Below are 13,908 nucleotides of genomic sequence, written 5' to 3'. Positions count from 1 at the left end.
ATGTTCTTGCTGCACCATCTGCTAACATGCGTGAGCTGCCGCATCAGGAGTTGCCGGGTTCCAGCACTATGCGGCATTCTCCTCAGCCCATGCAGCATGCTCTGCAGACCTTACAGCATGCTCCGCATACCATGCAGCATGAACCGCATACCATGCAGCATGAGCCGCATACCTTACAGCATGCTCTGCATACCATACCGCATGCTCCTCAGCCCACCGCAGACCCTCCCACACACCAGCCCTCTGCTTTTGTTCTTGCCAGCTCGCAGACTGTCCAGCAGAGGCATGATGATGGATCCGCAGGTACGCATGCACCCGTTCTGCAGGATTCAGCCGTTCAGCTTGCTGCTCTGCCTTTGCCACTCACAACTCAACTTTCGGATGATGATGTATCGGAGGATGAAGCTGCTCATCTGGATGATCCTCGCTCTGATGTTGAAGGACACAAGTCTTCGCCACCCTCCTTAGACTTTCGCAAAGTCCTTGCTTTGTTCAGGGATTTGTATCCTGAACACTTTGTGTCTGCAACCCCTCGTTCTCCTCCCTCCGAGTTTGCTCTGGGCATGCAGTCTGCTGCGCCTGCCTTCACCAAGCTTGTTCTCGCCAGATCATCAAGGAGAGCTTTGAGGGTTATGGGGGACTGGTTGCATTCCAAGAAGCAACTGGGAAGGACCTCTTTTGTGTTTCCTCCTCCCAAGCTGGCTTATAAGTCGAGCGTCTGGTATGCCACGGGAGAGGAACCTGGCTTGGGGGTTCCTGCCTCTGCCCAGGCCGACTTCTCAAGTCTGGTTGACTCTCCCCGCAGGTTGGCTATGAGACGTTCGAAGATCTGCTGGTCCTTTTCCGATCTTGATCATATGTTGAAGGGAGTCTTTCGTGCCTTCGAGATATTCAACTTCCTCGATTGGTGTTTGGGAGCCTTAAGCAGGAAGACTTCCCCTTCAGATAAGGACTCGGTCATGCTGATCATGTCTAGCATGGACAAGGCAATTCGGGATGGGTCTGGTGAACTTGCGGCTTCATATGTATCAGGAGTCCTCAAGGAGAGAGAACATCTGTGCTCCTTCTTATCTGCTGGTATCACTCCTTGCCAGAAGTCAGAGTTGCTGTTTGCTCCTCTATCCAAGTGTCTGTTTCCGGAGGAGTTGATTAAGGGGATGGCTGCCTCTCTTATCCAGAAGGATACTCATGACCTCATGGCTTCTTCTGCACGTAAGGCTAAAACCTTACCTTCCGTGCCTAGACCCTTCCGCCCTTTAGCAGTTGATACACCTGCTTCTAGGTTCATCCCGCCCTTTCGTGGCAGAACCTCCAGCAGAGGAGGTACCCGTGCAGACAGTCACCGTGGCAAGTCCAAGAAGGGTTCCAAGTCCGCAAAAGGCAAGTTTTGACTGCCTTCCTCTCCAGACAGCAGTAGGAGCCAGACTCAAGACCTTCTGGCAAGCTTGGGAGAGCAGAGGTGCAGACGCTCAGTCTGTGAAGTGGCTAAGGGAGGGATACAGAATTCCGTTCTGCCTCAATCCCCCTCTAGCTAAATCTCCCATCAACCTCTCTCCCAACTACAAGGAGAAGGACAAGAGGCTAGCGTTGCAACAAGAGGTGTCGCTCTTGCTACAAAAGGAAGCAGTGGTCATAGTCCGGGATCATCAATCCCCGGGCTTTTACAACCGTCTCTTCCTGGTAGCCAAGAAGACAGGAGGTTGGAGACCGGTGCTGGACGTCAGTGCTCTCAATGCTTATGTCACCAAGCAGACGTTCACGATGGAGACGACGAAGTCGGTCCTAGCAGCGGTCAGGCAGGAGGACTTGATGGTCTCGTTAGACCTGAAAGACGCATACTTTCACGTCCCCATCCATCCAGACTCCCAACCTTTCCTTAGATTCGTCTTTGGAAAGGTTGTGTACCAGTTCCAAGCCCTGTGCTTTGGCCTAAGCACGGCACCTCTTGTGTTTACGAGACTGATGAGGAATATTGCGAAATTCCTTCACTTGGCAGACATCAGAGCCTCCCTCTATTTAGACGACTGGCTTTTAAGAGCTCCCACAAGTCGTCGCTGTCTGGAGAATCTCAGATGGACTATGGATCTGACCAAGGAACTGGGCCTCCTGGTCAATTTAGAGAAGTCCCAGCTCGTCCCATCCCAGACCATTGTTTACCTGGGTATGGAGATTCAGAGTCGAGCTTTTCGGGCTTTTCCGTCGGCCCCAAGGATCAACCAAGCCCTAGAGTGCATCCAGAGCATGCTGAGAAGGAACCGATGCTCAGTCAGGCAGTGGATGAGTCTAACAGGGACACTTTCATCGCTGGCCCTGTTCATCGAGTTTGGGAGACTCCACCTCCGCCCCCTTCAGTATCATCTAGCTGCTCACTGGATAAAGGACATGACGCTAGAGACGGTCTCAGTTCCTGTTTCCGAAGAGATGAGGTCTACTCTAACGTGGTGGAAGAACAGCATTCTTCTCAAGGAAGGTCTATCTTTAGCTGTTCAGACCCCCGACCACCGTCTCTTCTCGGACGCATCAGACTCGGGCTGGGGTGCGACATTGGACGGACAGGAATGCTCGGGAACATGGAATCAGGAGCAAAGGACACTTCACATCAATTGCAAGGAGTTGTTGGCGGTTCATCTGGCCTTGATAAACTTCAAGTCCCTCCAGCTAAACAAGGTGGTGGAGGTGAACTCCGACAACACCACATCCTTGGCTTACATCTCCAAGCAGGGGGGGACTCATTCGAGGAAGTTGTTCGAGATCGCAAGGGACCTCCTCATTTGGTCAAAAGATCGAAAGCTCACGCTGGTAACGAGGTTCATTCAGGGCGATATGAATGTCATGGCAGATCGCCTCAGCCGGAAGGGTCAGGTCATCCCCACAGAGTGGACCCTTCACAAGAATGTTTGCAGCAGACTTTGGGCCCTGTGGGGTCAGCCAACCATAGATCTGTTCGCTACCTCGATGACCAAGAGGCTCCCATTGTATTGTTCTCCGATTCCAGACCCAGCAGCAGTTCACGTGGATGCCTTTCTGCTGGATTGGTCCCATCTCGACCTGTATGCATTCCCGCCGTTCAAGATTGTCAACAGGGTACTTCAGAAGTTCGCCTCTCACAAAGGGACACGGCTGACGTTGGTTGCTCCCCTCTGGCCCGCGAGAGAATGGTTCACAGAGGTACTGCAATGGCTGGTCGACGTTCCCAGGACTCTTCCTCTAAGAGTGGACCTTCTGCGTCAACCTCACGTAAAGAAGGTACACCCAAACCTCCACGCTCTTCGTCTGACTGCCTTCAGACTATCGAAAGACTCTCAAGAGCTAGAGGCTTTTCGAAGGAGGCAGCCAGAGCGATTGCCAGAGCAAGGAGGACATCCACTCTCAGAGTCTATCAATCTAAATGGGAAGTCTTCCGAAGCTGGTGCAAGGCCAATGCAGTTTCCTCAACCAGTACCACTGTAACCCAGATTGCTGACTTCCTGTTACATCTAAGGAACGTTAGAGCCCTTTCAGCTCCTACGATCAAGGGTTACAGAAGTATGTTGGCAGCGGTTTTCCGCCACAGAGGCTTGGATCTTTCCACCAACAAAGATCTACAGGACCTCCTTAGGTCTTTTGAGACCTCAAAGGAACGTCGGTTGTCCACTCCAGGCTGGAATCTAGACGTGGTCCTAAGGTTCATTATGTCATCTAGATTTGAACCGCTCCAATCAGCCTCTTTTAAGGACCTCACATTAAAAACTCTTTTCCTCGTATGCCTAGCAACAGCTAAAAGAGTAAGTGAGATCCACGCCTTCAGCAGGAACATAGGTTTCACATCGGAAACGGCTACATGTTCCTTGCAGCTCGGTTTTTTGGCTAAAAACGAGCTTCCTTCACGTCCTTGGCCTAAATCGTTCGAGATCCCTAGCCTGTCCAACTTGGTGGGGAACGAACTGGAGAGAGTACTTTGCCCAGTCAGAGCTCTTAGGTACTATCTAAAAAGGTCAAAACCTTTACGAGGACAATCAGAAGCCTTATGGTGTGCTGTTAAGAAGCCTTCGCTACCAATGTCTAAGAACGCAGTTTCTTACTACATCAGGCTTCTGATTAGAGAAGCTCATTCTCATCTGAAGGAAGAAGACCTTGCTTTGCTGAAGGTAAGGACACATGAAGTGAGAGCTGTGGCTACTTCAGTGGCCTTCAAACAGAACCGTTCTCTGCAGAGTGTTATGGATGCAACCTATTGGAGAAGCAAGTCAGTGTTCGCATCATTCTATCTCAAAGATGTCCAGTCTCTTTACGAGAACTGCTACACAGAGGACCATTCGTAGCAGCGAGTGCAGTAGTAGGCGAGGGCTCAGCCACTACATTCCCATAATCCCATAACCTTTTTAACCTTTCTCTTGAATACTTTTTATTGTTGTTTTTGGGTTGTACGGTCGGCTAAGAAGCCTTCCGCATCCTGGTTGATTTGGCGGGTGGTCAATTCTTTCTTGAGAAGCGCCTAGGTTAGAGGTTGTGATGAGGTCCTTTAGTATGGGTTGCAGCCCTTTATACTTCAGCACCTAAGAGTCGTTCAGCATCCTAAGAGGACCGCTACGCTCAGTAAGGAAGACGTACTTAATAAAGGCAGAGTAATGGTTCAAGTCGACTTCCTTACCAGGTACTTATTTATTTTATATTTGTTATTTTGAATAACTAATAAAATGAAATACGGGATACTTAGCTTCTTTGTTAACATGTATGCTGGTCTCCACCCACCACCCTGGGTGTGAATCAGCTACATGATCATCGGGTAAGATTAATATTGAAAAATGTTATTTTCATTAGTAAAATAAATTTTTGAATATACTTACCCGATGATCATGATTTAAAGGACCCGCCCTTCCTCCCCATAGAGAACCAGTGGACCGAGGAGAAAATTGAGGTCTTGTTGACAAGAAGTACTTGAGTACCTGACCACAGATGGCGCTGTTGTGTACACCCCCACCTGGATAGCAATCGCTGGCGTATCCCGACCGTAGATTTCTGTCGGGCAACGGAGTTGACAGCTACATGATCATCGGGTAAGTATATTCAAAAATTTATTTTACTAATGAAAATAACATTTTTAACCCTTTTACCCCCAAAGGACGTACTGGTATGTTTCACAAAAGCCATCCCTTTACCCCCATGGACGTACTGGTACGTCCTTGCAAAAAAATGCTATAAAATTTTTTTTTTTCATATTTTTGATAATTTTTTGAGAAAATTCAGGCATTTTTCAATATTAAACTTACCCGATAATCATGTAGCTGTCAACTCCGTTGCCCGACAGAATTCTACGGAAGGGATACGCCAGCGATCGCTATACAAGAGGGGGGTGTACTCACAAGCGCCACCTGTGGCCAGGTACTGCAGTACTTCTTGTTGACACCACTTCAATTTTTCCTCTGTCGTGCTTCCGGCAAGACGTTCATGGATACGCTTATAATTTTGGAGTCTTGTTCACGGTTTTTGGTGAAGTATTGCTCTAAGATTTCAGCTTTCGCTATTCAGGAAGTTTATTATTAGCTTAGCTAGCTTTTGGAATTAATTTGATTAATTATGGTGACGAAGAGAGTATGAACTCTCTTTCACCTTTAAATGGCCGACCCTTCCCTTAGACGGAAGTGTTGGTGTCTAAGAGAGTATAGACTCTCTTTCTTAATTTTGCTTAACAAAAGTTATAGATTTATTTTATATCTCTCCGCCTTTTATAGGCCTCTTCGATTAACTTCCTTTTATTATAAACTTATTAAAATTAATTTTTATATTTGTTTATATTCGACCTTTCCTAATAGTAGGCGGTCTTTTCTTGGTACCGAAGTTAATTAACATTGAGCCCGTCATTTCGGTTTTACCTGTTAACATATTATGCTATTTTAATGTTTTTGAAAGAATTTCTTTGATAGTCTCGTACTGTTTTCAAAGTTGAACTAACGTTTTGTTTTGTCTCTGCAGTTGTTGACGTTCAGAACGTTCAACTTGCGCTCTATCGTTACGATAGAGAGAGAATTTTCACGGTGTCACGTTGCAGTAAGAGTAACCGTGTCTAGCGTTTTGTTCATTCTTTCTTAACTTAATGGTTTTAATTCTAATAAAGGAACTTTTCATTTTGGGAAATATTTTCCTTTAACAATAATATGTTTTAACGATATATATGATTGGGCTCTTCTCTCAGGTTCTAAGTCAAGAGAGAGAGAGAGAGAGAGAGATAGAGACGGAGGGAGAAAGAGGAGGATAAACGTTTCGTTCAAGCGAGTAACGTTGTTATCGTTTTTGCTCTTCTCCCTAGTCTCTTTAGGGGAAGAAGGTAAACGTTTCTAGAGTTTTTTCTTGTTCTCAAGCTTTATGCGGTGAGAGATTTTAAACGTAGTTTATTTGATCTAGTGTTTAGTCTCTTTCCAGCCACTGAATTATTTATCTTTCATTAGATTTTTCTGTTACATTGTAATTCTGTTTTCGCAATTACTAACTTTTGAGAAAGGATAGAAGTGCGTGTTTCAGGTACAAACCACTTAAAGTTTCGAGTTCAGTGAAATAAGTGCAAACAGAAAATCAAAAGTGATAAGTGATTAGCGCAAAGTGTGTCAGTGTTGTGCGTGAGGGTACTTCTGTGCGTGCCAGTCGTCCTCCCAGTCCGGGACTTCTTGCAAGCTCCCAAGCCCAGGGGAGAAGCAATGTCGAAGGGCAAAAGGGTTCGGCAGGCCTTGATCGGCGCACAGAAGTATCCTCGGTGGTTGCGGGCGTGTCTTACAGAGACCGTCACTCCCACCCGCAGACGATTGAGCCCTTATTTTGCTCGTCTGCAGAAGAAATTTCGGGGAGAAAACGCTGGTCTCAGGTCTCAAGACCTCTTAAACGTAAAGTCCAGACCTATGCCAGACGTACGAAGTTAGAGTTCAACAACCCGGATGCAGTCATTGGGTTAGCTCTGACTCTCCTCAGTCATCAGGTGACTGCACACCTCCTAAGAGAGGTAAGGCGATGCCTCAACAGACCTCATCTTCTATTAAGGCTTTGCCTCAACAGACCTTATCGTCTGTTGATCCCAAGACGACTTTGCTGCAGTCCATGCAGTCGCAGCTTGCGGTCTTAATGCGTGAGTTTCAGGCTGAGAAGGTTACACCTCCTCCTGCGAACGCTCCGCCTCTCCGCAGTCCAGTCTGCCAGGCGTACGAAGTTGAGGTTCCTCAGGCTACCTTACCGTGTTCTGAGTTGCCAGTTACCAGCGGTGTGCAGCAACCTCCGCCTCCTCCTGCGAGAGCTCCGCCTCACCGCAGTCCAGTCTGCCAGGCGTACGAAGTTGAGGTTCCTCAGGCTACCTTACCGCGTTCTGAGTTGCCAGTTACCAGCGTTGTGCACAACCTTAACCTTCCTTAAGGCAACCTCAGCAATGGGAGCAGGAGTCTTATGCCTTACTTCCTCCGCTTCCGCTTGCGGTTCCACCAGTGAGGCAACAATCTCTTGAGGTACGACAACCTCTTCCATCAATGAGGCAGCCACCTCAGCACTCGCTGTAGCGACCTAAACCCTCCTCAAGGCAAGAGTCTCAACTCCTTAGGCTAGCACCTCAGGAACCTCAACTCGCGAGACAAGAACTGCGTTCTGCGCAGCCGCTACCTCAACTCTCGCAGCTCACACCTCAGGAACCTTAACTCGTTCCTCAGGAACCTGCTACTGCGCATCCGCAACCCTTACAGCAAGCGCAACTCTTGAGGCAGCAACCTCATGCTATGAGTCAGCCACCTCAACGCATGCATCTGCCATTTTTTCCTCAACTTGAGCTTCTTCCCATTCAACTTGGGAATAACAAATGACAATAATAACACCTCATTACTTTCATAACTTGCATTTGTAATCATATACATGTATGCCTACACAAACATTATGATAATGGAGGTTATTTGTATTACTTATATAAAAATATATATGTATTCCTTGCAATATATTTTTAACAAATCGCAAAATATGGCAAAAATATCTTCTAAACAAATGAATCATGAGTTATGAATGTAAGGTAATATTATGTTGATATTAAACCCCATGCAAGCATGCATGAAGTAATGCAGTGTTGCCAACAGGGCGAGTTTCCCTTTCCTGAGGTGAAGTAGATTATAGTACATTTAGTGTAGCTTAATTCTACGATTATCATGCCGGCTATCAAATTCATCAACAAAACAGTCTAAATCATTCCCTCGGCACGTGCACTTTCAATGGACGGTAATGCGATATTACTCACTCTAGCACTGGTCATGGAATTTCTGAGAAATGTTACACGCCATGCAACACGCTCTGCTTTCCTTACAGCATGCTCTACATACAGCATGCTCTGCATACAGCATGCTCTGCATACAGCATGCTCTGCATACAACATGCTCTGCATACCTTACCGCATGCTTCTCAGTCACACATCTTTGGTTGTTGCCAACTCACTAGACTGTCAAGCAGTTTCATAACGTTGCCTTCTAGTCTGCTGCTTTTGCACCAGTGAAACCCTCACTGAGAGAACTTAGCTTTTCTCGGATATGGTCCCTGTAGATGAGAAAGTGCTTTTCTCCCTCCTTCTGATATTCCCTTGAGGACTCTGTCATTTGGAGAGGAGCCTTTAGCTGCGTAGCCTCCTATGGACTTTTATTTAAGCATAACATGCTCCCAGGGAAGGTAATGGTTCCACTTCAGTCGCTAACCCCGTCTGTTACCACACCTGCTCCCATAGACCTTGAGCTGTGTTGCAAGACATGCAGTCCAAGCTTAGTCCTTGTTAGAGGATTTTTTTGTTTACGGAGTCAGTGTGTCACTGGGAAGACGTTCAACAACCAGCAGAAGTGACTTGTTGTGACGCAGTGCGGCAACCTCAGCAACCCGATAAGGAGTTGTCTGTACGACCCAGACAGTCTAGACAGCTTCGGGTTGTCACTGTACTTCCTCGCTTCCCCATGGTTGACAGTTTACAGACTGTGCAGCAGTACCATGATCTTGTGTCCGGCTCCGTCAGACGACTGGCTTTTAAGAGCTCCCACAAGTCGTCGCTGTCTGGAGATTCTCAGATGGACTATGGATCTGACCAAGGAACTGGGCCTCCTGGTCAATTTTGAGGAGTCTCAGCTCGTCCCATCCCAGACCATTGTCTGGGTATGGATCTTCAGAGTCGAGCTTTTCGGGCTTTTCCGTCGGCCCCAAGGATCTTCCAAGCCCTAGAATGCATCCAGAGCATGCTGAGAAGGAACCGATGCTCAGTCAGGTAGTGGATGAGTCTAACAGGGACACTTTCATCGCTGGCCCTGTTCATCGTGTTAGGGAGACTCCACCTCCCCCCCTTCAGTATCATCTAGCTGCTCACTGGATAAAGGACATGACGCTAGAGACGGTCTCAGTTCCTGTTTCCAAAGAGAGGAGGTCTTCTCTCGCGTGGTGTAAGAACAGCTTTCTTCTCAAGGAAGTCTATCTTTGGCTGTTCAGAAACCCGACCGCCTTCTCCTCTCGGACGCATCAGACACGGGCTGGGGTGCGACTTTGGACGGACAGGAATGCTCGGGAACATGGAATCAGGAACAAAGGACACTTCACATCAATTGCAAGGAGTTGTTGGCGGTTCTTCTGGCCTTGATAAACTTCAAGTCCCTCCAGCTTAACAAAGTGGTGGAGGTGGACTCTGACAACACCACAGCCCTGGCTGACATCTTCAAGCAGGGAGGGACTCTTTCGTGAAGTTGTTCTAGATCGCAAGGGACCTCCTCATCTGGTCTAAAGATCGAAAGCTCACGCTGGTAACGAGGTTCATTCAGGGCGGTATGAATGTCATGGCAGATCACCTCAGCCGGAAGGGTCAGGTCATCCCCACAGAGTGGACCCTTCACAAGAATGTTTGCAGCAGACTTTGGGCCCTGTGGGGTCAGCCAACCATAGATCTGTTCGCTACCTCGATAACCTAGAGACTCCTGTTGTATTGTTCTCCGATTCCAGACCCAGCAGCAGTTCACGTGGATGCTTTTCTGCTGGATTGGTTCCATCTCGACCTGTATGCATTCCCGCCGTTCAAGATTGTCAACAGGGTACTTCAGAAGTTCTCCTCTCGCAAAGGGACACGGCTGACGTTGGTTGGCTCCGCTCTGGCCCGCGAGAGAATGGTTCTTAGAGGTACTGCAATGGCTGGTCGACATTCCGAGGACTCTTCCTCTAGGAGTGAACCTTCTACGTCTACCTCACGTAAAGAAGGTACACCCAAACCTCCACGCTCTTCGTCTGACTGCCTTCAGACTTTCGAAAGACTCTCAAGAGCTAGGGGCTTTTCGAAGGAGGCAGCCAGAGCGATTGCCAAAGCAAGGAGAACATCCACTCTCAGAATCTATCAGTCTCAAGGGGAAGTCTTCCGTAGCTGGTACAAGACCAATGCAGTTTCCTCAACCAGTACCACTGTAACCCAGATTGCTGACTTCCTGTTATATCTAAGGAAAGTAAGATCCCTTTCAGCTCCTACGATCAAGGGTTACAGAAGTATGTTGGCAGCGGTTTTCCGCCACAGAGGCTTGGATCTTTCCACCAACAAAGATCTACAGGACCTCCCTAGGTCTTTTGAGACCTCAAAGGAACGTCGGTTGTCCACTCCAGGCTGGAATCTAGACGTGGTCCTAAGGTTCCTTATGTCATCAAGATTTGAACCTCTCCAATCAGCCTCTTTTTAGGACCTCACATTAAAAACTCTTTTCCTCGTGTGCTTGACAACAGCTAAAAGAGTAAGTGAGATCCACACCTTCAGCAGGATCATTGTTTTCACATCTGAAACGGCTACATGTTCCTTGCAGCTCGGTTTTTGCTAAACGAGCTTCCTTCACGTCCTTGGCCTAAGTCGTTCGAGATCCCAAGCCTGTCCAACTTGGTGGGGAATGAACTGGAGAGAGTACTTTGCCCAGTTAGAGCTCTTAGGTACTATCTAAAAAGGTCTTAACCTTTACGAGGACAATCAGAAGCCTTATGGTGTGCTATCAAGAAACCTTCTTTTCCAAGTTCTAAGAACTCAGTTTCTTACTATTCAGGCTTCTGATTAGAGAAGCACATTCTCATCTGAAGGAAGAAGACCTTGCTTTGCTGAAGGTAAGGACACATGAAGTGAGAGCTGTGGCTACTTCAGTGGCCTTCAAACAGAGCCATTCTCTGCAGAGTGTTATGGATGCAACCTATTGGAGAAGCAAGTCAGTGTTCGCATCATTCTATCTCAAAGATGTCCAGTCTCTTTACGAGTACTGCTACACCCTGGGACCATTCGTAGCAACGAATGCAGTAGTAGGCGAGGGCTCAGCCACTACATTCCCATAATCCCATAACCTTTTAACCTTTCTCTTGAATACTTGTTATGGGTTGTACGGTCGGCTAAGAAGCCTTCCACATCCTTGTTGATTTGGCGGGTGGTCAATTCTTTCTTGAGAAGCGCCGAGGTTAAAGGTTGTGATGAGGTCCTTTAGTATGGGTTGCAGCCCTTGATACTTCAGCACCTTAGAGTTGTTCAGCCTCCTAAGAGGAACGCTGCGCTCAGTAAGGAAGACGAACTTATTTAAGGCAGAGTAATGGCTCAAGTCGACTTCCTTACCAGGTACTTGTAATTTCATTGTTATTTTGAATAACTGATAATATGAAATACGGGATACTTAGCTTCTTGATATACATGTACACTGGTTTTCACCCACCTCCCTGGGTGTGAATCAGCTACATGATTATCGGGTAAGTTTAATATTGAAAAATGTTATTTTCATTAGTAAAATAAATTTTTGAATATACTTACCCGATAATCATGATTTAATTGACCCACCCTTCCCCATAGAACCAGTGGACCGAGGAAAAATTGAAGTGGTGTCAACAGAAGTACTGCAGTACCTGGCCACAGGTGGCGCTTGTGAGTACACCCCCCTCTTGTATAGCGATCGCTGGCGTATCCCTTCCGTAGAATTCTGTCGGGCAACGGAGTTGACAGCTACATGATTATCGGGTAAGTATATTCAAAAATTTATTTTACTAATGAAAATAACATTTTCCAAGAGAATGAGACCAACCTAACCTCTCTATGACAAAAATTAAAGCTGTTAGAGCAATTTAAAAAAAGTATACTGCAAAATGTGCTGGGAAAAAAATAACCCCTTGGGGGTTAAGGGTTGGAAATCTCCAAATAGCCTGGGGGTAAAAGGGTTAATATCTATGTAAATATAAATAAGAATCTAATTATAACTTTTTTTCAGGATATCAGTTTCAGCTTTTAAGCTTAGAAGGCCTGCAGTTGATATGTATTCTATTTCTTTTCTTTTCCTAGATGTCCCTACAGCCCATGCTCCTTCCTTGAGATTGTTAGAAATTGTCACTGCCACAGAAAGTTGGAACACAAAGTTATCTAAGAGCGACCAGCAGGTGTTCTTGACATCGTTATACTCCTATGTAATTGCTAGAGGTAATGCATTTGTTTAATGTTTTATTGTTTTATTTATCAGATACAGTAGTTAAAATGTTTCAAGTTTTTTTTATGAGCTAGACCTCATTGCCTTTATCTTTTTTTTCAGTATATATTATTTTGATATCTCAGTTTAGTTCTTGGACTTAAGGATCGAACAAATAGACCTATAAATCTTTTGGGATATTCAAATGTTTTGTACCTAAATGTGTCTTTGTTCCAACACAGAGACTTACCTCGAACTACTTTCTCAGGAGTTACCTGGAATCTCCTCTCAACCGACCAGAGTTTTGTTTAGTTTACCCTACTTCCGTTTTCTGTGAGGACTACCCCCGGCGGAAGGATAATGTGCCTTTTGTATTGCCAAAAAATAAATAGAAACATATTTATTCCGACACGAACACTATGTCCCAAATAATTAGGAGTTTACTCTTATCGGCTTCTATCCAGCCAGAATTTTCACCCCCAATAGGCCACCCCGAACTTCCCTTCTTACTTGCGCAAACCTTACCTCTCTTGTTTACCCAGAATGCCTTAGAGTGATGCTTTGGTCGACCTTGTTAGGTCGCCATTCTTACTCTGGATTTTGAAATACTCATGTCAAATGATAATTACACTCTCCCCTCCTTATTTATTTTAACAATTTGAAAATTATTGTACAAAATGGCCACATTGTTTTCTTCTAAGGTTTCTTTGGTATAAAGGATTGAAGACTCGCCTCACAATTTATATTGTTTCTTTGCCGACTAGTCCCATGTCTCTCTTGTGGCTATTTTATGACTTATCTCATTCTATCTCTTTCTGGGTTTTATATACAGTATTCTGGTCAATTCATCAATAATAGAGCTTCTGGCTGCTATTTAAAAATGGTTTGTTATTCATAAACATTTTGTCTTTTCTGCTTTTTGTATTTCCAAGAACTCTTTCAACCTCTTGGGATTGTATTTTGGTTAGTGGTCTCTCTATCTTGGCAACATCAGGTTTTGATTTATTTTCCTCATCCAGGAGAATTTCAAAGTATTAACTTATTGAGTCCCATTATCCATTTATTTTTGCCGTAATGTATCTATTTACATTGAATGCTTTACATGATTTTCCCTCTCTTGTCGTCTTGGAAAAATTCTCTTCCATCTCCACTGCCATCTAGAATATTTACTTTTCCTTTTGCTCTGTTGAGATTATAATTACATTCCTCCCAGTGTTTCCTCTATCCAAGTGCTACCTGCTTTGTACCCTTGTTCCTTTCTCTCCCTTTCATCTGCCTGAGAATAAAGGGAGTTGACGAAGGAAAAATCTATTTCTGGGGAGAGACCTGTGGGGCCTTTGTTACGGCCCTTCCCTTTGATGAAGGAATTATCTAAATGGAAGACAGCCTGTGAATAGTGGTTTTCACACGCCCCTGATGTATACACGACACCCACGAGGTGCTCGCGCGAGGGTAGTAACCTCTGCATTCCATGCTTTTATCTTTCTCTGGTATA

General features: G+C 45.8%; 1 protein-coding gene across 1 annotated transcript in view; it reads left to right on the top strand.

Moving 5' to 3' along the window:
• LOC137636889 (ubiquitin-protein ligase E3C) overlaps positions 1–13,908 on the top strand; it is a 159,362-nt gene that overhangs the window by 34,579 nt on the left and 110,875 nt on the right. The window contains exon 5 of the mRNA XM_068369245.1: positions 12,293–12,427. Coding sequence (XP_068225346.1) covers positions 12,293–12,427 — 135 coding nt within the window. The remainder of the gene's footprint in view (positions 1–12,292; positions 12,428–13,908) is intronic.

The sequence above is a fragment of the Palaemon carinicauda genome, unplaced genomic scaffold (assembly GCF_036898095.1).
Source record: "Palaemon carinicauda isolate YSFRI2023 unplaced genomic scaffold, ASM3689809v2 scaffold43, whole genome shotgun sequence".
NCBI lineage: Eukaryota > Metazoa > Arthropoda > Malacostraca > Decapoda > Palaemonidae > Palaemon > Palaemon carinicauda.
Note: the sequence above shows the minus strand (reverse complement) of the source record. Positions and strands in the feature narration are given on the sequence as shown.